The 26,833-nt window shown below is 44.9% G+C and overlaps 1 protein-coding gene and 1 long non-coding RNA gene across 3 annotated transcripts in view; both read right to left on the reverse strand.

Annotated features, from left to right (window-relative positions):
- The window catches only part of LOC113457160, a 25,234-nt gene extending 13,182 nt beyond the window's left edge, over positions 1-12,052 (reverse strand). Inside the window, exons 1-4 of the mRNA XM_026783716.1 lie at positions 12,021-12,052; positions 6,907-7,078; positions 5,685-5,760; positions 5,492-5,590 (exon numbers count right to left, since the gene is read on the reverse strand). Coding sequence (XP_026639517.1) covers positions 5,492-5,590; positions 5,685-5,760; positions 6,907-7,078; positions 12,021-12,052 — 379 coding nt within the window. The remainder of the gene's footprint in view (positions 1-5,491; positions 5,591-5,684; positions 5,761-6,906; positions 7,079-12,020) is intronic.
- Positions 12,053-14,153: 2,101 nt separating this feature from the next.
- On the reverse strand, positions 14,154-18,375 carry LOC113457166. Of its 2 annotated transcripts, XR_003377791.1 has the most exons (4): positions 18,342-18,375; positions 17,187-17,302; positions 15,582-15,891; positions 14,154-14,187 (listed from the first exon to the last, which is right to left on the reverse strand). It is a non-coding gene; the product is annotated as an uncharacterized LOC113457166 (long non-coding RNA). The 2 variants fall into 2 exon arrangements; XR_003377790.1 differs by lacking the exon at positions 14,154-14,187 and having other exon boundaries at positions 15,466-15,891.
- Between the last annotated feature and the right edge of the window lie 8,458 nt (positions 18,376-26,833).

Genomic DNA, 26,833 nt, shown 5'->3' on the forward strand with positions numbered 1-26,833 from the left:
TAGATAGATAGATAGATAGATAGATAGATAGATGGATGGATGGATGGATGGATGGATGGATGGATGGATGGATGGATGGATGGGAGGATGGACAGACGGATGGACAGACGGATGGATGGATGGGCAGATAGATAAGTAAATAAATACAACAACAAAAGTCATGGCTAGAGGGGACAGGCTTGGGTTTTGCCAGATGTTTGTTGGTGAAGCCTTTGACTCCTAGCTCAACCTTGCTCCAGGGCTCAGGACTCAGCAGCCCAGCTGAAGAGCCTGTCACCATTTTAGCCAGCAGCTGGTTAGAACTAGAGTCCAGTAGATATAGGGTATTGTATTTATCTCTGGTACAACCTAACTTACAGGGCTCCCACCCAGCCTCTGCCTTACCACAGACAGAAGGATTTTACTGGCTCTCCATTTTCTATAGGAAGGCAACCACCAACAGGCCCTGTGTTCTCAGAAAAACAGAAAAAGAAAAAGAAGAAAAAAAAGAAAAGAAAAGCAAACAATCACTGGAACGAAGAAGAAGCCATGAACTCTCGTCACTTTCTCATGGAAAGATCACACACTAGAATGAACAGATTTACTCTGTTTCCTGACCATTGCTAGAATTCAGCACATTACCATCCTTGAGCCTCCTCCATAAAAAAGTATCACAAACTGGGTGTGTACTTATTTAACAAAACAAGAGCAGTGTTCTCCAGAGGAGGTGAGCAAGCTGTGCTCCTCCAAAGGCTGCAGAAAGACCTGTTTCCAAGCTCTCCAGCTCCTGCTTGCCTCAGGCTTTCCTGGCTTAGAGATGCTCTGATCTGGTTCCCACCTCCACAGAGCCTCCTCCCTGCCTCCTTCCCCCTCTGTGAGTCTCTCTATGTCCAACATTCCCCTCTCATACACTCGCCAGACAGACTGGATTAGGACCCACCCTAAATACCTCATTGAACTCATTTGAATTTGAACTTATATTGTCTGTAAAGACCTTATTTACAAAGATTGTAAAGACTTTATTTTCAAATAAAACTCTATCTGAGGTATGGGAACTAGAACTTAACATATCTTTTGGGGAGACACAATCCAGCCAGGAACAGCAGACCTTGAACTTTTTTCCAATGTACCAAGAAAGACATTGTCTCCGGTTTGTGAGTCTGCACGTGGGATGTTCTGTAACTATATTAATGATGACATTCAAACACATGGCAAAGGAGAACTGCTCAATAGGACAAATAGTAGCCTGGCCTTCTGCAGCTTCTGCTTTCTGCTCCCCTTCTCTATGTAGGCTTAAATCCCTTCCAGTCTCCCTGGACAGAGTAGAAAAGAGATCTGTCCTTTAAACTGAGATTTCTCTTGCCCAAGATCTCACTTAGCCCCCTGGGCACATCTGAGCTGCCTTTTATTTTTATATGCAAGGCTGTCTCACACCTGTAACAAAATTTACTCTCCCCAGTTTTTGTGGTGTTAAGGATTGAACCTAGGGCCTTAAGCACGCTAGGCAAACACTCTACCACCAGGCTCCAACCCCCTTCCTTTATTATTTATGGAAGTTGGGGGAGGTGCTGGAAAATAAGTCAGAATTGATCACATTGGTTGTCCCAGAGTAATTCACACCCGTTATCGTGGGTCACATGTAACACTTAAAGTCACATGTAACACTTAAAGTGAAATTTAAGTGTTTTTGAAGTCCTGAGATGAAGAGAGCAATTATTGGGGCTGGGTTGTCATGGTATTTTTCCAAATAATATCAGAGCGTATTAGGGTTAATGAACATCTGGGGTTCTCCTAATTTTCTAGGCAATATTCATAACAAACCCGTGATACAAGCTTTTCCCTCCAGGGCTTACAGATTGGTTAATCATCCTTCATTTCCATAGCACTCCTGCCCCGCAGCTTGTAGCCTCCCCAGTGAGGGCAACAGACATGATGAGCAGAGCAGGAAAACAAGGAGGATCAAAGAGTAGGGAAACTCCACAAGTGATCTCGGGGAGCACAGGGTCTCCATCCTTGGCCAAGCCTTCTTTTAGTGGAGCTGTGCTGGCTCTGCGCACAGATCCCAGGTGTAGTAAAATATGATTTCATTTACAGGTTAGGCTAGTTTTCAGAATCGTGTTTGAACATTCTGTTTTGGATTTTGGTTTCCAGTTTTTCTAGTTGGGTAAGGCGAGGGCAGATAAGTTGGATCTGAGGTGAGATTTCTCACCCTCTCACCTTGGGACTACAAAGGCTTCAATGAGGTGGGATTTAAAATTAAAAGGGAACTTGGTGAGGGGGAGGCTTAGAGAAGCCAGGAGAGCAAGGGAGCCAAACTCTTGTTTTTGTATAGACTACACAGAAGTCCTGTGAAAGGGAAGAACAGGGCTGGATGGCAGTTTTTCATTTTCTCTCCCACCTTTCTTTCCAGTTTGAAAAAGTTTGTTTTCTTTCTTTTTTTGCTCATTCACTGCACAAAACTAGACAGGGCAGGGAAAGTGGAAGATTGCAGTTTTAACACTCCTGTCTAGAGGATGGCCACATTGTTGGGTCAGCAAAGTCTTCTTCCAGGCTTTTTAAAAGTGCTTTTGTCATTTTTGTTTGTGTGTCGGGTGGGGGTGGGGGCGTTTGCCACAGTGTGCTTGGGAATGTCAGAGGACAGCTTTCCCACTTCACCCAGAGGTTGGATCCTAGAGACTGAATTCAGATCCTCAGCCTTTGTGACAGGCACTTTTCTCCACGGAGCCATCCCGGCACACCCCTTTCTCAAGTCTACGTAGTCTGTGCCAGCTCCTTCTCTTCTGATAGTGCAGGTGATAGCTCTTCACACCAAACCACAAGGAAGGAAGCTATGCTTTTTAAAAAACCATGTTTTAAAATAAAACATTTCTTACGCCGAATCAAACCACGAAGAGAGGTTAACAATACAAAGTCAATCTTCTGCCCCAAAGGTAAGCATCATAACTACTGTGACAGCTTCTAAGGGCCTTCTAGAAGGCATGATGAGTTGTACGCATCTCCTTATGTGTGCGCATGGGGAACATTTGTTCTGTTCTGCACTTGGCCCTATGTCTTGAGATTTTAAAGAGTTGGGCAGGAAAGGAGAGAAGGGAGTAGGGAAAAACACACTGCTCACAGACACACCCCATTAATTATTCCCCAATAGGCTCCATCTTCCAGTTTCTGTCACCTCTTAGGGGCTCACTATGTCAGAGTCCTCAGTCTCCAACTATTTCCCAGCAGACTTCACCTCGGAACACTGCTGGATTGAGACCAAGCCTTCAACACAGCTTTGGGGGGCCATCTAAGATAGCGGTCCCCTCAGTTATCATAGCTACCGTTGCCATAGTGAAACCTTACGGTCAAGTAACTCTTGTTTTACTTAATGGTTGTCTCCAAAGTGTAGTGATGCTGGGGGTGTAGGGGTGCCAGTGAGAAGCTGTGAAGTGCTTCCTTTAACTCAATAAGGAAGAACTCGTATGCAGAAGTTACCAAGAGATGTCATAAAGTATTGCTAGTCTCTTACTGTGTGCAATATATAAACTGTTGTCATAGCAAAGAAGAGCATAGTCGATCTGGGGTTCGCTACTATGGGCAGTTTCAGGCATCCACTGAAGTTCCCTCATGGAAAGAAGGGATACTTACAAAATGGGTGAAAAATTAAAATTAGAAAACTGTAGGGGAGCAGAACAGCTTGTCTTCTGGGTCTCTTCTGAGGAATACTTTAGAGAGATAGCAAATACACTAAGAAAATCATTCTTATTTAAACAGCCAGCCCCCATAAGCGACTCTCTATCCTGTCTTAGGCACACAAAGGCAAAGCTAATACAAACTGCATCTTTTGAGACCTTCACTCACCCTCATTGCTTCTCCCTCTGTCTAAATCACCGCCGTTTTCTCATAACACTTGAAAAACAAGCCCATTACAGAGCCGATGACATCATGGCAATCAGAACTGCATTCATTTTCTCCTGCAGACATTTTCCTACTAGATGAGTGGCCTCCTTGTTTAAATATGGAATTCACTGATCATAAAATGGGTTTTATCCAGACACAAAGCATGAACAAATGAACTCATGGGAAGTGACCCTTGAAATCCACACCATCCTCCAGGCTTGAAAGGACTTTCTGTTTCATTAACTTTGGATGAGGCATAATAATAAAACATAGGCTGTCATACAAAGATCCAGAAACGACAAGGAACATGCTTCATGGTTCCTCCCAAGCCTTCTTTTCTTACCCTAACTCCTTCCTAGGATTCATAGCCAGTCCAGTGGGCCTCTCCCTGGAAGTCACAACCTTGTTGAGCTGCAAGTTCCATCTTTCTTTGCAGAACACTATGACATACCTCTTCGTAGCACTCATTTTGACATTGGATGGGCCTTATCCCTAACACTATTGCTAGCTCCATGGGTCAAGGGACATATCTTTATCTCTGTGTAGTTACAAGTTCTCTCCTCTGCTGACACTTAGTGGGTTTTATCAGTAGTCACTGATTTGCTGGGAAGACTTTGTCCTATACTAAGAATGACCCGGTCCTATATTGGCTTATTTATGGCAAACACTGCAGATTGCCTACCTAACACTTATCAGGGTCCTTCCTCACTTTATGTGGGGTCCTCATTTTATTCAGAGCATGTGCTCAGGAATAACTTCCCTTAGCACTCTGGGATAGGGACGTAATAGATGATTGGTCTAGCTAACCTTGGCAATTACTTTCCTGGCCTGTGGTCCATTCCCAGCTAGTAAAGTACTAGAGCTTTGGCAAAAGGCTTTTTTTATGCTACAGAGAACTCACGAAAGGAAACTCGTTATTAGGATATTGCATGGGGTATCTGGAACTATTGCAAACATCTTGCAGCCCAAAGGAGCTACCCCCACTAAAGACCACAGAAGAATCTTAATGGCACACTGGGACAGAAGCCATCCTGCCTGTAGACTTTCGGCATGCCAGACAATCCCTGATTGCATATAATAGTACAGTCATCCCACTTGATGAAGATGAGGATGGGGGCTGTAGAGTGGGCTCAGTCGTCTTGCAGAGGACCTTGGGTCGATTCTCAGCACCCACGTGGAGGTTCACAGCCATCTGACCCAGGGGATCTGATGCCCTCTTCTGACCTCAGTGGTAGCAGGCAAACACATGGTTCTCATGCATACATACAGTCAAAACATTCATAAATGCAAAATAAAATTAATCAATTAATTAATAAAGAGGATGAGGGAACAGAGGAGAGTCAAGTATCTTCTATCAGGAAAAACTTAGCTGAAATAAAAGTTAGAAGGAACCAGAGAACTTACGTCATGGTAGAGAAAACCTTATGGATGAGCTTGGAGTCTTAAATTTTTCTATTACATTGTGGTGTGTGTGTGCCTGTGTCTCTGTATGTATTTGTGTGTCTCTTAGGAGGAGGCATACCTCCTCCTATCTAGAGGTCAGAGGACAGCTTGTAAGATTCTGGGTTCTCTCCTTCCACTTTGTGGATTCTGGAGATTGACAAAAGTCACGAGGCTTGGTAGTTAGCACGCTTACCTAGTGATCCATTTTGCCAGGCCATGAGATTGGTTTTCAAATTCATGGAAGGTTTTACTGCCAGGACATCATGAAGATAATTCCATGGCTTCTGAAGATCTAAGAAGAAAGGAAGAGGAATTGAAGCAGCACCAATCGACTACATTTAAAGGAGAACTTGCCTCTAAGAACGATAAGACACACAATAGGTTACCGAGTATGATTCTGTCCTTTGGAGAAACAAGGACAGGGCCAGGGTGGGTCTCTGAAGCATTTATTGATTCACGTACCTAAAAACAATGGGGATAACCAGACAGTAACTTGCACTTTGTAGCTGTAGGGTACTCTGGGGGAGAGAGGATCCTTAAGTTTAAGCAGAGGATCAGCGATAGGCCTCCACAAGCATCATTAAGCTCTTGGTGTGACCTTGCAAGGCTAGAAATACCTGTTCCAGCACTATCAGGCTGGAGCGTCAGCCTGGCATCCAGTGTATAATTTACGTTGAACACACACTGCTTTATCAGAGCTTGGCAATTAGTCACATGCCCAGAACAAGGACATTGCATGAGAAACGTAGCCTCGGGGACAGCGGCTGGTTATTTCCCGGGTGCTTATTAGAACGGCTGATGCTAATTCCAGTTCACTTTCCCCTGTTAGGCTGCAGGAGTAAGTACTGGCTTTGGTCTGTTCCTCTGACCATATCTGCTGTGGAGTAGTTCTGATTGGGGTCACGGGCTCCTAGGTCTAAGACCCGGACTAAAAGAAGAACTCTAATCAATGACATTGCAGGTTGATTGACTGGCTGTGGAATTATGGAGCTGGATCATAATTAATCTGGAACAAAGGCTATCTCTCCCCTTATAACCAATACATAAAAAATGCTATTATTATTTGGTCTTTGCATTACCCCTGAAGTGAATGTAAATACAATAAAGATGTAGTAACAGCTTTTTTAAAAGCGATTGTTTTGATTAAGCCTGTACTACTTTGTTTTACCGAGATGGTCACTGGGAAATTCTTTTTCTTCTAAAACGAGTAGGACAGATGTTAAACTGTGGATGCGCTGTGCTGAGATGCAGCATCTCTTCACAAATTCTCCTTCCTTGGACCAGTCTTTTACAGCAACAGCCTCAGCTGACAGGCAGCTTTGGCAGCTGGGGCTGTGTCCCAGTCCCCCTCCCCCGCCACCTCGTTTCTCGATCTGCACGTGGATTTCCCCAACTCCTTTTGCCTCCGTTCATATTTTTTTAGACTGTTCTCAAACTCGCTGTAAAGCAGAAGATGCCCTTGAACTTCTGAACCCCCGTCTTTTTTAGAACTACGGGACTGCACCACCACGCTCTGTCTTCATCTCTGTTCTGCGACTCCTTATGCACCGCGACTCCCTCTTGCACCCACACTGGGGTCCTGAAAACCCTCTCTGAGTTTGGACCAACCTCTCTGACGTCAGAAGTGCGGCCAGGGGCGGGGAGGAGCTGCCCAGTGGGACCACAACTCCCTTTGTGACTCTTCTGCCTCAGGCCCAGCCTCCAGCAGCTAAAGGAAGTCTGCACGCTGATGTAATATGCCAGCCAGACCTTGTTATTCAGGGCCTTCAGTCCCTTCAGCCTGTGAGGACAGAATACGGAACAGGGTGCTGGCACCCTGTTTGTTGGCTCCAGAGCCACCCAGCTCTGAATTCAGACCTGGAAACTGAATGCAATCTGCCATTTGATACCACTGTCTCTGAAGCAAGATATTTCACCTATATGGCCCCAGATTCTTATAAAATGAAGGTTAACACTGTTTATGACAGACATGTCAAAACACGTTGTCCGAATAGAGAATATCTCTTTTTAAAAACCATCAAGACCATTTGTAGTTGCAGTCAGCATTCAGTAATAGCCAGTATTTGCCTCCCAAACTCCAGGCATTTCCTTTCAAAGGATATAAAGGAGCTTTTCAACCCTGGTAAATAATGGAAGCCCCTAAGGCCCTCGTCCTAGGTACACAGGACGGCTCTGCCTTTTTCTAGATGGACAGAGGCCAGTCCACATGCCTGCAGGGACACAGGGAAGGTTAGCCAGATAGCATCTACGTGGAAAGTGCTGAGGTGTGCTCACCTCCACCTGAGCTCGCAATCACCCTGATCTTGGGGCAAGCCCTCCTTCGGCTTTGAAAGAGCAGGCGCAGCAATGAGAGGGAAGCCGAACGCCCTGTTCCCAGGCACCTTGAGGTTCTCAGCAGAGCCAGGGATAGAACAGTGCTACCAGGCTGCTGCAGTAACTGCTTAGGTTTCTGCCTTCAGAATGAGAACCTGGTTGAGGCTTTCTGCACTCTCTTGGAGGCCACTGGCTACAGAGTCATGGGGTTCCCACCAGCCACCCTCGGGTGGCTTCTTTGAGCCACGATTTCCTTCCCAGAAAACAGGGTACCTCCCCCTATTTCATTCAGTCCAGAGGCTACAAAACAAATCTGTTTTGGAAAACCAAGCCGGGTACATAGTAATTAGGTGCTATTTGGTTTTCTCTCACTTCTTATCTGAAAGCAACCAAGGTCAAGACAGAAACACCCGACTCCATTTGCCTGCCACACGGAGGTGCCTTTCCACAAGGCCAAATTATGGATCCAGAGCTCCGAGAAAAGGTGGCAGGATTTGGTTCTATTTTTAAGGAACAGCTTAGCCACGGCTCGGTGCTTGCAGTGTGTAGAGCCACTAAGCCGTGCTATTATATAGAAATAGTATTAACTTTTATTTATGTAGCACTTGGATTTTTTTTTTCAAAAGCCTTCCAACTGGTATTATCCCACAATGCCATATAGTGTCTGTGTCTTGGCACCTGTCTCTCCTGTACCTTTTAGAACAAGTGTGCCTCCTTTGCGGGAGACCCTGGAACAGAAGCAGACCTTGGTCTTCAGGATCCAGGGTGTGTGACCTTGGGAGATCTGCTGACTGTAACCTCAGTGGCAGCAGTCTTACAGACAAGCAAGAAAGCCTGAGTCACCCAGGCAGTGGGACAGAGGAGACACCGATGCCGTTATAGGGCGTCAAGCGTCTCTGTATGGCCCTGGCCACCACGAGGTTTAGGAAAAACTCCCATTTTTCCCAGGGCCTTTGCTGTGGCTCGCTGACAAACCAGCCCCTCAATAATCTGATTGTATGCTTTCAAAATAATTCTCAGTAATGCCCCAAGAATGTCTGTACTGCTGTGTGAACCCACTGGCTTGCATAGTTTTCCGCTTATTATCGGGAACTCGGGTGGACAAGGCCCATGACCTTGCTTTTCCGAGGACCTCCAGGCAGGGCCGGAGGCAGTCTCTCAGGCTGGTGAACTTGCGGTGGCCTCCTGGCCTGTTCTGATTCTTAAGCTGAGCCCATACTCTCTTCCTGCTTCCTCTTCATAGCCGAGGTTACAACAGGAAAGCTTGGGTTTGAGTATAAATCACGTCCTAGAGGACAGCGTGAGACCCTAGCTCTGAACTCTCGTGAAGTGAGGATCTAGAGAGAGAAGGTGAGAAGAGAGAGCGCTCTGATTCCTGTGACCCGATTGCTCTACCTTGGGCACGCGCAGTTTCTGATTGGGATGATTGTTCAACAATCCGGTTTGCCTCTAGCTTGCCATTCCTAAATCTCTGATACATCCCAGGCCGAACAGATGCAACTGTGACCTTCCATGGAGGTCCGAGGGGGAGAGCTAAGTCTTCATTAAAAAACCGAGATCTGATACTCGAAAATCAAGCTTTTCAAAGTGTCCCGAAGGGCTTATTTGACTGTTTTAAAATGCATGGGTGTGAGGACTCAGGAGACATTGCTTCCACCGTTGCTAGATGCCGCTGATTACACAGAACCAGAAAGACGATCCATAGCAAGCTTAGGCTCTGGAGGGCGAGGCACTTCGCAGTTCCCCCGTCTAGGCTCCGCTACATGCATGCATTCTGCTCTGAATGTCCAAGCTTGTGTGAAAGTCAGAAGGACTTTAGCGTCACAATCCTCCAGCAAAAGACAAATGAGCCCTCTGGCCAACAGGTTTAAGGATAATTCCCTGCTGTTTGCTTAACTTATTCAGTCACTTTGGTACTTATTATTACTATCATTATTATTGCTATTATTACATATGTGTTGTATGCATGTGCACATATGTGAGTGTATGCATACGTCTCACTGAACCTGGAGCTCACTGACTGGCTTAGGATGACTGGCTGTGTAGCGCTGGGGCTCTCTCTGCCTGTCTCCAGCCCCCATTCCCATTCCACCCGCACTGGAGTTGCAGGTGGGCGCTGCCCTCTTTGGTTTTTCCTACGCTTGCACCTTATGTAAGCCCTTTGTCCACGGAACCATCTCCCTGGCCTGTTCCTCATTTTAAAAAGAAATTTTTTAAAATTATTGTTGATGTTGAGTCTTTCCTCTAAAAATCCTTAACTCTCTAAAAGATCTCACATCCTCTAAGAACCTTGACTGTCCTTCCCTACAAATCTTATGAATACCTTTCTTCCATCTTGGTTTTTGTGTTTGTCTGTTTGTTTTTATTGTTCCGTATCATTTGGGTTCTTATTTTAATTATAACACTATTAAAAGTTTTAGGTATTTTTATCTAGCAAATTGAAAAGATCATTATTTTTAGTCCTATGTGTAGTTTTAATCTTCCCTATCAATACTTTTTTGCCAATTAGATGTACTTGTGGTGTGTGTGACTGACAGTATCTTGTATCATTTGGGGGCTTGATTCTTCTGTTTTGTCTCCTGGATATTCCACACTGGAGTCCTGACTGCTTGTGTATAAGGCTTCTTCTTGATCAGGCCATTGTTTTCCACGATATTGTGGGTTTTTTTTTAAATTGTTTTGTTTTGTCTTTTTTTCTTTTTCTTCCTTTCTCTCCCCCCCCCCTTTCTCCCTCTGTCTCTTTAGTTTTGAGACAGAGTTGAGTCGCTACATAACCCCAGCTGTCCTGGAATTCACTAGTGTGACCAGGCTGCCTCAAACACACAGAAATCCTCTGCCTTCTAAGTGTTGATATTAATGGTGAGTGCCACCACACCCTGCTGATCTGGGGAAATTTTTAGGAATGATTGAAGTGGTGTTCTCAGGAGATGATCACATTTGTTGTGGCAACTGTAACTTGAAACCAACTCTTTTTTTTTTCTTTTAGCTTTAGGGTTTTTGGTCCTCACAAAGAGTTCCAAATTTTGGGTCAAAAACTCCTGTGTAGGTTTGTCTGTGGTTATAAATTCTCCAGTTACTACTTTGTCCTGTCTAATAGCCACATAATATTTCATAACGATAAACAATCTGTATTTGCGTGACTTCTCTGCTCACAGTGTCTTGTTGTCTTAGGGTTTCTGTTATCGTGAAGAGACACCATGACTGTGGCACTGCTACAAAGACAGCATTTCATTGAGGCCGGCTTATAGTTCAGAGGTTCAGTCCATTATCATCATGGCAGCATGCAGGCAGACACGGTGCTGAGAGTTCTACATCTGGATCAGCAGGCAACAGGAAGAAAGAGAGACACGGGGCCTGGCTTGAGCATCTGAAGGCCATATTTGCCACTCCCTATGAGCCTATGGGGGTCATTTTCATTCCAACCAGCACAATTATGTTCCTTTCTGGTCTTTGTTTGCCTAAACAATGCTATACATGCGTGCATGTGTGTGTATGTATGTGTGTTACACATATCAAATTCAGTATTCTGCTACATGATGATAGGCTATCTCAGAGAAAATTGCCTCCTGTGTTCTTAACCTATGGTGCTCTACAGTTTAGCTGTGGGATTAGTACAAATTCCCACCTGATTCAAAGAAAGGTTCCCCTTAAAAGGAATATAGGTTCTTACATTTTAACTTGTATTTTACAACTTTACATTATCATTATTATTATCATTGTCATTATTATTTTCCTAATCTTAACTATAGGGATATCTTGTTATTGGAAAAAAAAATACAGACACGAAAAATCCCAAACTTGCAAAACAAATAAGGGAGTAACTATTTCCATTAAAAAACTACTATTTGCCTTACAAAATGGTACCAATTTAAATCCCAAAAACCTTGATAATATTTGAAGTAAAGCTAGATTTGCAAAAATTCAACTTACAATATATGCAGTACGTGTAGGGTCCATCCAGTCGTGCACGGCTTTGTGAAGGAGGTTCATTTTATCTGCGGCCGGGTCTTTTTTAGAGGGGAAGTGTGCACAGCGCAAGAAAACCTAGGAAGGATCAACACGGCTTCAATTATGTGGGTTCTTTTCCTCTCAAAGTCTTGCTTCGTGATTGTTATTATTGAAGTCTGTGCTTCAAGAGCAGGAAGCCTCTCTCCGTTCCCTCCTTTGCTTTCCAGGCTTCCCCTGCATGCCAGCCAGCAGAGTGGCATATGGCACATAATGTGTCAACCGCCCACGGGCATATTTGCAGAACCAACAGTACATATTGAACCAAACCACACCTCATGTAAAAGATTCACAATCACCCTTTCCTCTTCAGGACAGAAGAGTGGGAGTCGGTGGAGACGGAGGAGGAGAACTCACTTGATGGTTGGCAAGAGAGCTGAAGGGGATGGGAATAATGGCATTACCAAGAGCTGGGGGAGGTGGTCTTCTTATTCATCGGCTCTAAGTCCCTTGCCAGACACATGAAATGACGATGCTGTAGGGCTTAGGAAGGATTGGGGCAACTGTGGGGCAGTGGGCGGTAGAGAATGTATTAATGACAGCCTGCCTAGGCTGTTGCATGGCAGACAGAGCAGGCACACTCTCCCGACACTAGCCAGCCTCGGTCCTCACAGAGACTTTGCACTCCTTTGTTCCAGTCACTCATCTCTTTGGAGCCCTATTCCAAAATGTGCAATATGTTGTTTTAAAAAACTTTAGTTTTTTTGGATTTTTTTTTTCTTTTTTCTCTTTTGGTAAGAGGTGTCCATCACAAAAGCATGAGAGGCGGGAGCTTGGCATTTTCCCAGCGTGTTCAGGAATCCCCGCCCATACTCTGACCATAATTAGCACGCTGTCTTCAGAATGCAAGCCTTGGGGGAAGAAGACAGGGAGTAGGCTAGGTCCTCTGTCACCTCCCTGTTTGCTCTCCTCCTTCACCACCCTTAGAGATGCAGGCAGCTACTAGGTGTGTTCTGGGCATCCCCAAAGATCCAAGGTCCGAGGAAGGTGCTACCGCCAGGGGCTTGGGCTTGTTTGTCATGCCCTAGATTTACAGCCTTTGGGGTAGAAAAGGCTTGGTCCATTTTGCCTTTGATGAGGTCAGTGGGAAATTAAAGTCATTAAGGACGATGAAACCTGGCCTCTGAAGACCTGGGTTTAGCTCAGCTTAGTCATGTGACCTTGGGCAGAAACCATTCTTTCTCTAAGCCAGAGTTTGCTCAGCTCAATAGCGACGGTTAAATCAAGAGATCTAGAAAAGTGAAAACGGACAGGTGATGGGCGGGCAGTTGTGATGGTGTGTGCCGAGCTCTGTGTGTGTGTGTGTGTGTGTGGCATTAATACAGACTATGAAAAGTCAGACTCAAGCAAAGACAGATAAAACTACAGCAGCCTGAAAGGCCCACAGAGAAAGGAAACAGGAATGGTCAGAAAAGCCAAAGGAGAGAAAGATCTTGCCCATTGATGAGGCATAACAGATTATCCCAAAACTTAACAGGGGTAACCAAAACCAAACAGCCAGAGGGCTCTCCAAATAGACGCTGGCAGTTGTGGATGAAGTCTGCCACTATCTGAAGGCTAAAATGGGGTGTCAGACCATCCAAGCTGGGCTCAAAGGCTGCCCGTGGGGTCGCAGGGGCTGGAAGAGCAGCTGGCTGTGGAACAGAGACTTTTCTGAATGACTCCTTCCGGTCAGGCTTCTTAAGGGCAAGCATCTCCCAGGGAACCCAGAGGCTGCAGCAGGAACTTTTCTGAACCAGCCTCCAGGTCACAGGGTACCACTTTTCCCTCTTCAACAGCCTGTCTTGAATGGAGAGGATGGCAGAGAGTAGGGGGGGGGCACTTTTTTTCTTAGTATCTCTGAGATAAATGTCTCGATAATGTATATAATTTAATCAGCTTTCTGAGACAAGAGGCTCCCTGAATAACGTGCTTCGCCAAGTACTTAGGACGTAAGTGTCCTTAAAAAGTCGCTGCACTTTTCAAGTAAATTATAAGGCTCTGCGTTGGAGTTAAGTTTAAACTCCACAGCTGTTTGATGTAAATAAAGTCAGCTGCATAGCTCCTCAGTGCAGGGAAAAGGTAAAGAAACGGAAAAATAAATAAATACCTCCCCCCTCCAAGCCCCGGACTCTGATTTCCAGGCCCCCAGGAGCCAATGGCTCTTGTGATGTGGGGCAGTGTGCCATGCAACTCAGAGAAAGACATCAACTCTTCATGAGTGCCTTGGGGCGGGGCTGCTGCCTGGACCCCAGCTCTCCTCACTGCCAGCTGCTGGCAAGCACCCCTCAGGCGCCCGCTCTTCGATGGCTCTAATTTCGGTGATTATTTGCTTCCGTGTGCTGCCGCCATCAGACTGGCTTTAGTCCCTCGGGATGAAGCAGTTTCTGTAGGCTGTTATCACTTTCAGTGGAGCATGGCTTCAAACACCTTCCTGGATAATTACCATGGCCCGGTGACTGGGGAATCACCGAAATGATTTTAAACACACACACACACACACACACACACACACACACACACACACACACGTACCTCAAGTGTGTCTCTGTGTGTTTGTTTTGTTTCTGCGTCGTCAACGCCCAGTCATTCCTGAGAGACAGTAGAAGGACAAAATAAGAAGACATATGGTAGAGCTTAAATTATTCCCCAAAAGGGAAAGTGTCCAATATTAAATTATTCAGTCTTCCTTCTATTCTGAGGTAGGGAAGATGCATTTCCACCAAGAAAATCATAGTGTCCCCATAATGCCCAGAGGATCCTAAATTATATTATCATCTCTAAATACAGTCAGTTATATTTCACCAGAAAAGCCGCTCCAAAAAAGAAACCTGTAATGTTTATAGTGGGAAATAGCCAATCCTTCTTTATCCTGTCCCTACACACATGACATACGCACAGACTCGCACACATATCTCCTCTCAGTTTCCCAGGATCCTTAGAGTCATTCTGCCTTTCATTCTTTTAAAAAACATTCTCAGGATGTATTTTTATGTATATAAGTCTTTGCCTGTGTTTATGTCTATGCACCATGTGTGTGCCTGGTGCCTGAAGAGGGCGGAAGAGGGTGTCATGTTCCTTGGAACTGGAGTTACAGATGGTTCAGAATCAGCATGAGGGTACCAAGAACCAAATTCAGGTTCCCTGCAAGAGCAATCGCTGAGGCAGCTCTGTAGCTCCTACTTCTGTTTTCCTAACATGCATGCAGGTGATGCTCTATTGAGATGCCCAAATACTCCCCAAAGGAAAAATGGATGAAAGGTCAAACTATGCCTTATTTTTCTAAATGTTAGGGAAACTATGGGTTCGTCTGACATGAGCCAAGAAGGTGGCAGTGGGAAGGAACTTGATTAGGACATTTCTAGAGATCTCTCTTCATCTCAGTTGACTAGAGGAGGCAAGTGTGGGTTGGAGTCCAGCTTCTTCCTGTTTGACTCAGTTTCCTAACATGCATTCCTAATCTACAATTGTTTCCACCCTGGCCAAGAGCTGTTATGTACAGAGTTGAATTGATTGAACTAGACCCTGAGAAACAGTTTTACCTAGCATCCCAGGGATAGGTGGCTGTATCTACTTGGCACAATATCAGAACAACGGAAAAGTCGATGTGTCGAAAAGCCTGTCCTCATATACCTGTTTACCGTTGTGGGTCTGTGCATTGTTAGTTCTTGTGTGTTTACCAGGTGTGTCCTGATGCAAACAAACACAAACATTCCTATATTTTCCTCGTCTTTTGAAGAAAGAATTTAGGAGACAAGGAACTGGCCAATTTGTCCAGGACTGTGTCCTAGCTAATTTTCTATCTCTGTGATAAAAACCATGATCAAACACCACTTAGGCAGGAAAAGGTTTATTTGGCTTACTGCTTACATCATTGAGGGACACCAAGGCCGGAAGCCGGAGGCAGGAAGTGAAGCAGAGACGGAGGAGGAACACTGCTTACTGGCTTGCTCAGCTGGCTTCCTTAACAACACAGGATCACCTACCTTGGGCTGGCACCACCCATGCTAAGTTGGATCTGCTCACAGCAAACATTAGTCAAGGAAGAACTCCACAGACATGCCTATAGGCCATGGATCTAACAGAGGCAATTCTTCAACTGAAGGTCTGTCTTCTCAGGAGACTCTGGTTTGTGTCAGATTGACAAAAGAAGTCAGTACAGGTGGGAACACACCAGCAGCAAAGGCGCAGTGGTTGGTAGCAGCTTGGAAGTATCGGAACGACTTCTGTTACTTAGATGCCGGGACACATGAGTGTAGACAGAGGCTGTTTTGTTCATTTCCCGGCTGCCCAGACCTGAAATGATCACATAGAAACTGTATTAATTAAAACACTGCTTCGCCTATTAACTCTGGCTTCTTATTAACTAACTCTTACATCTTAAATTAGCCCATTTCTATTATTTTCTATTTTACCACCAGGCTCACGGTTTACCGGTCATTCTGGGGTGTCTTTCTCCTTCGGCAGCTACATGTGTCTCTGTGACTATGCCTACTCTCTCTATATCTCTTCCAGCCTGGCTATATTCTGCACTGCTATAGGCCGAAGCAGTGTCTTTATTAACCAATGGTAATAAAACATACTCACAGCACACAGAGGGGAATCCCATGTCACATGATCTTCAGGTCCTCCGTTAAACCTATTGTTTGGGATCTCTTTGTCCTTAAGGAAGACGTTGTTGTTTTCACTAGCAACATTCTCAATAATTCAGAGCACTCACAACCTGCTCACCCAACACTACATCAACAAGTCCAACAGCAAGGATAGCCCTGGGTCCCTTCAGGTCTGCACATTTTCTCATCACTTCTTACAGTAGGGATGCCGATGACGGCCAGAGTAGAGAACACCTGTTCCATGTAGAGTTTCTCTTTAGCTTTTCTTAGTCTTGGACCTACAGATCAAGAAGATGGGCACCTTCAAAACCTAGTCATGCATCTCTGAATTCTGGGGGGTTTTCTGAGAAATGCATCCTTGGATCATTTTGTTCTTGTGCGGACATTCTATACCAAGACAAACCTACATGGAGTAAGTAGCCTGCACTCACCCAGGCTGTAAGATCTACGCATGGGGAAGGTTGGGTGTGTCCTGCGGCCTATTACTCTTAGAGACATGATGAGCACTTGGCATGACAGCAAACCGAGCATAAGAGAAAATGATGTTTTCAAGAGCTGTGTAAACTCACAAGATGCTTGCTGCCGTGTGACATGGACGACTGTTTTAACTACAAACCTGTTTTCTAAACAGAAGGAACACACTTAAGAATAATAATAGAAGTATGGTACAGCAAATGCCTAGGCAGAAACAGTTGTTTATTGTTATTAAGTATTAGCTATTGTACACAATTTCATGTGTTATGTAATAGTAAAACCACCAGTAGGTAAGTTTGTTTGGGCCATCATTGCCATAAAGGCCCTGTCTTAAGGCTTCGGTCATAGCGGGTAGCATTGTGTGCTGTGACTTACGATGCTGTGGCCTCACTTAGGTGACAGGACCTTCTTGGCTTCATTATAATCATATGGGATCACTGTTGTGTAGGCATGTGGTCCATTGTTGATCGAGACCCCATTAACAGGTAGATAACGGTAGCTTACTCTTTGACAATTGCAGGTCTCCAACAGAACAATTCTGTAAATTTCAGTGGCTTCAGGGATGTGTGTAGGCAGATAATTGATGAAGGTATTGTATGGCACCATGCCAGACACAAGCCCTAAAATGAAAAAAATTTAAACTCATATTTTGGAAATGAACAGAGAAAACGTTGTGTTTCAAGCAAGTCAAAACACAATAGCAATGCGTTTGCTGTTGTTTCTGTCTAGTGCTCTGTGCCCAGGTGGATAAAAGATAAAACTAAATTGTGAATGACAATCAGAATAAGCTATTGCACGAGTGTATATTATAACAATTGCTTCCTATTGTAGACTTTTCCCTAAAGTGCTATAAGTTTGTGAAAAATCAAATAAAATTTGATTAAATATTTAAAACAACCCTTAAGGTGATTCATTTATTTTAATATTATATTTTAACTAGCTTTTTTTATTAAAAAGGAAATGCACGAACATTATAAGACTTTTAAGAGTAAAAATGCATACAGCACTGGGAACTGTAATTCCAGATACTTGGGAGGCCCACCAAGTTCAAGGCCAAGCTCAATCCCCAGTAACCACAAACAAACAATAAATATGAATGGAAAACATCTCCCTTCACCTAATCTCAGATTGTCAGGCCTATTTCCAGTTCTCAGAGACAGCAAAACAGCACAGAAATGTACCGTGGTCCTTACAGAACATCCTGAATATTGTAAATTGCTGTCTTAGTTAGGGTTTCTATTGCTGTGAAGAGACACCATGAGCATGGCGACTCTTATAAAGAAAACATTTAATTGTGGTGGCTTGCTTACAGTTCAGAGGTTCGGTCCATTATCATCATTGTGGGATGTGGCGGCATGCAGGCAGACCTGGTGCAGGAGAGGTAGCTGCTCAGGCAACAGGACGTGGTCTGAGGCACTGGGCTGTATCTTGAGTATGTATGAGACCACAAAGCCTACTTCCACAGTGACACACTTCCTCCAACAAGACCACACCTGCTCCAAGAAGCTCACACTTCCTAAGAGAGCCACTACCAATGGGGGTCATTTTCTCTCAAACCACCATAGATACTGATATCAGTTTTTCAAGACAAAGGGACCTGTGTACAAATCCCACTCTTCTCTTTGTTTAGTGCGGAGTAGCACCTCCATTGTCTCTCACCTTTTCCAGTGTTGCCTTACATGGCCTTGGAAGGAAGATCAGTCAGGAGCTGAGACCTTCTTGTACACTGACTCTATCATACATAAAAACATGTATTTATGTATCTTATGATCCGTCTTTATAACTGCTTTTGCCACATATGAGCTGTGACCCAGTCCCCTTATCTGGCACCAACCCTGTGATTTTCATCTATCTTGGTTCTCTGGCTTCCCTTACCCCGGTTTTACCTCCAAGACCACGGAGCTCACCATAGGTCCCTTCCCTGCACTGCAGTCTGGACACTCTCCAGGGATGCCCCTGGGCCTCAGCCTATTTGATGCCCTCTCAGGGTCACTGCCCTGAGCTGCCCCACCTCTGTGGGCTACAAATCACCCTGCTTTGCATTTCAGAGGCTCCAGATGGGAGAAGCGAGCCAATCAGTCCCCGTCCTCCAGCCCAGCCAAAAGTAGAAGTGTCATATTTTTAGACACCAAAGTGTTTCCTAAACTTGGATGTGTACTATCATCTGAGAAACTCATTAAAAATAAAGATTCCTGGGCTTCCACCCAGAATTCCTGATGCTGAGGGGGCTGCCTGGGAACTCGCATCTGCACCCAGTGCCTCAAGCGGTATTGACTGCAACCTGCCACGGGCTGACCTGTTATCAGGGACCTTCTGGCTTATAGGCAGAGGGTGTTTGTCTCCGAGTTATGGCTCAGTGAATAATACCAACACTTAGCCTGCTGCACAAAATTTTAAAATGTGGTGAGATGAAATCCTTGCCAGAGTTAGATTACTGCGTTTTGGGGAACACACTTCTGCTCCTGATGAGCATTCAGAGAGGATGGAGTTCTGATCTGGAGGGCAGTTCTGCTCCGCTCAGCCTACAGCAGAAGGCTATGTTTGATGGCAAGTTGGAGGCTGAGTTGGAAGGGGTGTATTTACTTGTCTGCACAGAGAGGCCACAAATCCCAGCACTTTCAGTTTAGTTAAACTCATTTTGGAAAATCCTTTTGGCTCATGTGGTCTTGCGCTTTGAGTTCCATTTTTAAGCACTGGGCCCATCCAAACCCACCGAAGCTGAGCCGACGCAGCCAAGGAAGATGCTGAGTTTCACACAGCTCTCTGCTGAGTCTGTAAAAATTTTACAGATTTGTCCAAGCTGCCTTGTTGAGAAACCAAACTCAAACAAAACAAAAATCCCTAATCCCAGTGGGGTTGGTAGGGTCCTGTGGCTTTAATCCAATGAGACATAAAAGAAGGGGTCAGTCACATGACTGGCGAACCTAAAGGTTTCATTATGAAAACTGAAAGAAACCCACAAGCTTAGTCTTAAAATACACTCCCAAGAGATGAACCAGGAAAAAAAATCATCTTAGTTTTGGCTCTGCAAACATAGACTGTGGAAACAGGTCCAAACCAAATGCTGTCAGGGCTCGCTCATTTCAAACCCAAAGCGGAATTTTATTCCACTAGGGTGACAGTGTTTATTAACACTGTCTGTGGCAATTGGATTGTCTAGAAGGGTTCAGGGAAGCTGGAGCCCCCCTCTTGTTTGTGTTATGAACAGAACCAGACGGCTGTCCAATAAAATCAGAACCAACAACATAAATGATGAGATTTTGTTTTACCATATTTTCCTTCCTCTGGGATGTGTAGACAACACTGTACAACATAAATTATATTTTCTGTCCTTTAATACAAAAGTTTACTCATTAAATGTCAGACCCTTTTAGCGCTGACTCTGATTATAGAAAAACAAGTACAATCTGAAGAAATTTGTAGAGGGCCTGGAGGGATGGCTCCGTGGTTAAGAGCACTGTCGGCTCTTCTAGAGAACCTGGGTTCAATTCCCAGAACTCACAGAAAGGCCGACAACCATCTGTCCTCTGGTGTCAAAGGCTTCCACACTCTATTCTGGCCTCTGCAGGCACTAGGCATTCATGTGCTGTACACAATACATACAGGCTAGTCTCCTATACATAGAAAATGGAAATGAGAAAATTAATTCATTAAAAATTATGGTATCTTCCTATTATTGTCACTGTATAACAAATGACTCCAAAATATAGGGAATAAAACAACAGCATATTAGTTGCAGTTTTTAATTTTGTGGGTCAGGAATTCTGGCAGGATTCTGCTAAAAGATTCTTCTACTTTGTGTGATTGGCCGGGATCATTTAAGGTTCAGCTGATCCTATCCCGAGGGTTCAGAAGGGCTGCATCCCCATACCTGTGAGGTTGGAAGGACAACTGTGGGGGGGGGGATCAGCATCTGCTGTCTCCATTCACTGTCTCTTCACACTGTTCTGATGGGTCAGAACTTCCAGGCCAAAGTTTAGCCTGGAATGGGTACGAGCCACTGCATTGATCAAAGCAGCCACGAGCCAGTTTCAGGGGGGAGAAACGGGTCCATCTGCCTATGGAAGAAATGTCAAACGCCAAATAATTTCTGGTTGCCCTTTTACCACCTCAATGCAAATGATAGTCTTGTAGTCCTAGAAAATTCCAATTTATTAAGTGTATGGTAAAATTAAGAATCTGAACTTGAGGAAACATTCACTGGTGCAAAGGGTCCTGAGAGCAACTTTGAAAAACACCGCTCTCCAAAGTACGCTTTTAATCAGCCAGCAAACATGGGTGGGGTGTCCTGCTAGAAAGCCAGCAACAGGGCAGAACAAAGCAAGGTTGTCAGCACAGGTGGCTGAGGCAAGTAAGCATCTGAGGCTGCGCAATGGATATCAAATCCAATGCTATGATGTGCAATCGATATCAGAGCCAATGATGTGCTGAAATAAGGGGCGGTGAGAATGAAGCCCAGAAACAAGTCGAGTTGGGGTCTTCAAGGTTGCAGCAGGAAGTAGTATTGGGGAAAGGAAGGGAGCGGGAAGCCTGATGGGGCGTGAGCCCTTCCTTCCTTCCTTCCTTCCTTCCTTCCTTCCTTCCTTCCTTCCTTCCTTCCTTCCTTCCTCCCTCCCTCCCTCCCTCCCTGGTGTGTGTGTATAATCTTTTCTCTCAGACTATTGACAGGATCATCTATCTCCCCTAGTGTCCTCGTAAATATGTTTATTACTTGTGTTTACATGTTAGTATCTGTGCACGATGTTTGTGGACACGTGTATATTAGCAGGCACATGGGGGTCAGCGGAAAACTTAGTGCAGTCCCTTCTCCCCATCCACCCTTCATGTTGAGTCCCTGAGAACTGTGTGGCAAACACATTTGCCTGCTAAGGCCTCTGTGGCCCTCCCTCGTCACTTGTTCAGCTTGGACCTACCATCACAAAATACCACAAAAGACGTCCATTTTCTCGCAGTTCTTGAAGCTGGGAAATGCAAGGTCGAGGTTGGCAGAAAGATATCTGTGGAAAGGTTTTATTTGACTGGTAGATGGCCAACTCCTTGCAACGCCTTCATGTGGCCTTTCTTTGGTGAATGCTCAAAGAGAGAGAGAGGCAGACGCATCCTCCTTCAGAAGACTTCTAATCTACCTAGCAGCCCCACTTATCCCTCTCCTGTCTAGCTATTAGCTGTTCAGCTCTTTATTAGACCAATCAGGTCTAAAAAGTAGGCAGGCAAAGTAACACAGCCTCACAGAAATAAACAAATGCAACATAAATGAACGCAACACATCTCTGCATCATTAAGAATTCCACCGCATAAACAAACGAAACACATCTTCAACTAATATCTCACAATACCACATTCACGACCTCCTCCTTTAATGCTAATTCTCTCCCAAACATCCCACCTCCAAATGCTAACACATGGCCAGAATCAATGCCTGCATTTGACAAGAGGGACACAAGCATTTAGCCCATAACTCCTGGTCTCTCAGCTCTCACTAGCCCAGGCTTTCTGTCCAGTTCTGCTGGCCTGTGCTTTTCAGGTCTGGCACACCAGGCCACTCAGGAGGACACCAGGGAATCCAGCATGTGTGGAGTTTTAGCACGGACACCTCCCTTTCACTCAGACTAGACTTTTGCTTCCTCCTGCTGTAACTTTGGAGGCCACATAATCTGTAGACCCCAATCCCAAAGCAGGCCATATGTGTAAGAGGACAGGGTAAGAGAGTAACAAAGACGAATAACGTTGGGAGGAACTTAGGAACTGGGTCAAACTAAGAAAGGCGTTTCTGAGAGCCTGTGACCCAGCTGATGAAAACAGAGCCGGGAATAATCACCTGACATCTGAAAAGACACCCTGGCCTCAAGACAACAATGGAGAAAAAGCAGAGTCACTGAGCACAGGAGGTGGGGACTGAGTGGTGGCAAAAGGGAGGGTCCAGGGTCTATCTGTAAAGAGGGGTAGGGGATGCATACCCACTTGGTCAAGGATGACTGAACAGAACCATTGCCTTTGGTCCAGATCATAGGCTGTTAGTTCTGAGCCTTGGAGTCTTGAGGAATGCTGGAACCAATAGCATTCAGGGATGATGTAGGCATCAATGCAGAAGGCTAGGTACATGTGAATGGAAGGTCAGGGCCAAGCTGTGAGCCAGGAAACCATCAGGCATGGAGCCAAAGGTCAGGCAGAGGGTAAGCCGAGCCGCAGCTCTGGCCTGCACATGGCAGAATGGCCAGATGGTTAGAGGATGCACAGCAGACAGCCCACAACCCGGAAGATGCAGAAAGGTATGCGTAGGCTGGGAAGATGGACCACGTGGGAATCAGGTGTCCCTCAGGGCCAAGGTGGACAAACATCTTGAGAGCCTCATTGCCAGTAAGAAAGTCTCTGGCACATTTCCTGTTGGAGCAAGAACAATCTCAAGGCTTCTGGATCCATCCTAGGGACCGGATGGGAAGAGAATACTGGGCTTCTGTGCCAGTTAGATGAGGACCTCTGTTAGGCTGAGATAGTCTGGCTCAGCAAACGGGAAGTGAGTCTGAGGAGAAAAGGGTACCCTCCCTCCCAGCAGATGTAGGGATGTAGAGGGCAGACTGCAGGCTGTATCCAGCCCCTTGACCATCAAAGGAGAGTGAACTTAACGCTCTACTTAACCGAAGTGAAGGCTGGTTGTAGTCCAGAAAGGCTTGGGACACACTGGCTTAGGTTTGGCCTTAGGTCAGGAAACTGTTGGATTTCTCTGAGTTCCCTACTCTTCCTTCCACACAGGCTTTCCTGCCAGCACTTTGGTCCCGAGGAGAGGCTCTTGACCTGATTTCTGCTTGAGTTGGTCTGATCAGTTAGGTCTTTGGGTATTAATCTTTTGTTCTCTGTATCTTGAGTGCCCGAGATGTGCCGGGTACCCTGCTGGAAACACAGAGACGGTTCTAACCCAGTCTCTCTCCAGAACGTTACAGTATGCTAGGAGAGGCAGCCTTGGAGAGCAGAACGAGTGTTCCAGGCTGCATCCCAGCAACTATCCCCAAGTCCTCTTCCCGACAGCATCTTAACCGGTTCTACAATCCTCCTTTCTCCTCGTCTTCTACACGGACACACTCATACACACATTCATGGCTGCTTTGGGGGTGAGGTTCCGACGAAGCCAGAGGCAGATGAGTCAGCCCTGAGTTTGGGGGGAAGTGGAAGTCTGCACTGTTACTCACGGACTGGCTGCCCCCAGCGGGGACGGAGCAGCCTGCTGTGCTGTTCAGTAGCAGTGAACAGAGAGCAGTTTGGGATTTTCATTGAAGTTGCAGGGGAACTATGAATCAATTGTGGAGACTTTCTCTGTGTAATACTGGGTCTTTCTAAAACAGTGTACTGATGTTTATTTAGATTTTCTTAATGCTCCTTCAAACTCAGCTGATATATGCCTCCTCCAAGACCCTCTCCTCCCACCCCACTAAGCACGGTGGCTTGCTCATTTCCACCATTACAAAATATACTACAGGAATATCCTACTTACACTCATTGTGCTAACAACAGTGAACGTATCACCATTAGGGGAATGTTTGCTTTTAGAGGCTAGAACCAATAGTGATCTTGATGCTAGAACAATCCAACTCCCAGCAGCATTTCTTTTTCTTTTCTTTACTTTTTCTTTTATTTTTAAGACAGGGTTTCTCTGTGTATCCCTGGCTGTTCTGGAACTCACTCTCTAGACCAGACTGGCTTCAAACTTACAGAGATCCACCTGCCTCTGCCTCCCTAGTGCTGGGATTAAAGGCGTGCGCCACTACTGCCTGGCCCCCCCAGCAACATTTCTTACTTAATGTTTAGTAACCTCATACACCAGAATCCTACTAATTCTAAATTTTAAAGAGTCCTGTGACTTATATCACAAATTTAAATCAGAAAATTTTGGTTATTAATGAAATTGAGCATATTAAAATGGCTATTAGTGGACTGACTGTATTTCCACTTCTGGTTAAGGCATTTTCACTTGGAGATAATCACACTTTTCTTACTGACTTTTGGAGGGTCATTATTGATTGTTTATACATCTTCCATTTGTGATACTTTCACTTTTAAAATAGTTTATCTTAATAAACAAATGTTTTTTTATGTAGATAGATTTGTTGGTATTTTTTAAATGAGTGTGTATGTGTCTGCGTGAGGATGTGTTTGCCCAGGTGAGTGTGTGTACAAAAGACAGAGGTTACTCTTGGATACCGTTCCTCAGGACACTCTTCGAGCTGTTTCATCTGTCTGGGACTCTCACTGCCCTGGGACTGCCTAGCCATTGACTTCCAGGGATACATCAGTTTCTCCCTCCCCTTGCTCTCCTGATGATGGGATTATAAACACCTTTCATCATGACTGCCCCTTTTTGTTTTTATTTTATGTGACTTTTGTTAATTATCTTAGGTCTTCAAGCTATTAAGGCAAGCACTTTGCTGGCTGAACTATTTCCACAGTTTTTACCAGTATTTTTTAATGTATTTTAATTTTATGTGTATGAGTGTTTACATGTGTGCAAGTATATACACCATGTGCATGCAGTACCATCAGAGGCCAGAAGAGGGCGTCAGATGCCATGTAACTGGAGTTGTGAGCCACCATGTGGGTGCTGGGAACAGAATCCCAGTCCTTTGCAAGAACAGCTATGGCTTTTAGCTGCTGAGACATCTCTCCAGCTCCATTATCAGTATTCTTTAGGGTCATCGGTTTCACATTCAGTAAGTATTTACTTCAAAGTCAGAAAGCTGCAGTCTGTATTTGCTGCCTCAATGCATCAAAGGTGTAATTAGCCTGGCATTGGTTGTGTACATGTTGTGAGCTTCAGCTCCATCTTGGTTAGTTTTTTTTTTTGGGGGGGGGTAACCAGAGGTCAACATGACCTCGTGACCTCCCTAGTGACTGACTGCAAAGATATTGCTCTCGTATTAAGTTCCCTATATATAGATCATTTTCTAAGTTTTTCATTTTGTTCTCCTGCCAATTTGTTTAATCCCAAACCAATACCACATTATCTTAGTTATAGTAAGTTTACAAAAAAAAGAAAAGTGTAAAACCTTGTTTCTCTTCACAAACACATGACTACCCTTAGTTTGAGCTCATCAATATATGTGAAGATTTAGTTTTCCAAATTCTTGGAAAAATCCTATTGAGATTTTCACTGACATTGTAGTGAAATTGTGAAACCATTTGAAGAGAATTGCTACCTTTATAATATGGAGGATACCATGGGAGGAGACACCAGGAGTGGCCTGGATGTGATGGTTGAGAGCTTGATCAGATTTTTAAGACATGATGCCCTGTAGCCTGCTAGACAGAGGAGACTGAGACTTTGAAGGTAGACAACAAGCAAAGCCAGGCATTTAAAAATCATTTGCATGATATCCTTCAAGACCTCAACAGAAAAGAACCAAATATTCAACTAGAAATGCTTGCAACAGCCCATTTGCAAGGGGGCCATCTTTAGAGATGGGAACTTCAGAGATGGAAGCAAACTGTGCTCTAAGCTGGGTGTGGTGGTGCAGTTATGAATTGCCATAGTGAGTTCTAGGCCTACCTGGGATACATGGAAAGATTTTGGGGAAAAAAATGATGAAGACAGAGAAATGGGGAGGGGGGGAGAACACTTTAATTGTGCTGGAAGGACCATATCATGAGACAAATATTGTAGGAAAATGGAGGTGGAGATCTGGGTAAAGGGGGAGGCTCCAGGAGGAACTGCCACAGACTGAAACTTTCTCCCACATAAGAAGCCAAGCCAAGGAAATAACAGCCCAGTGTCACTCTGTCACGCTATGTTGGCTCTTATTAATCCTGCCACCACTTAATTTTGGCCACAACCAAGTAGAAATCAGAAGGGCTTGAGTATACATACATCAACCTTCCGTGTAGAGACCTGGCTGCAGTGTAAGTCCAAAAGACAAAGGAGATCTTGGGAGCCAGCACACCAAATGGCATTCCAAAGTGAGACTACATGAGATGATGAGGCCTGGGCTTGCTCTCGTCCCAGTGCTCAGGGCAGCATTTTGAATCTGTGTTGAAAAAAATAATGATGTTTTGGGACTCTAGATTCTTTAAAAACAAATAACTGGGGCTGGAGAGATGGCTCAGAGGTTAAGAGCATTGCCTGTTCTTCCAAAGGTCCTGAGTTCAATTCCCAGCAACCACATGGT

This window comes from Microtus ochrogaster, chromosome 19 (genome assembly GCF_000317375.1).
Source record: "Microtus ochrogaster isolate Prairie Vole_2 chromosome 19, MicOch1.0, whole genome shotgun sequence".
NCBI classification, from domain to species: domain Eukaryota; kingdom Metazoa; phylum Chordata; class Mammalia; order Rodentia; family Cricetidae; genus Microtus; species Microtus ochrogaster.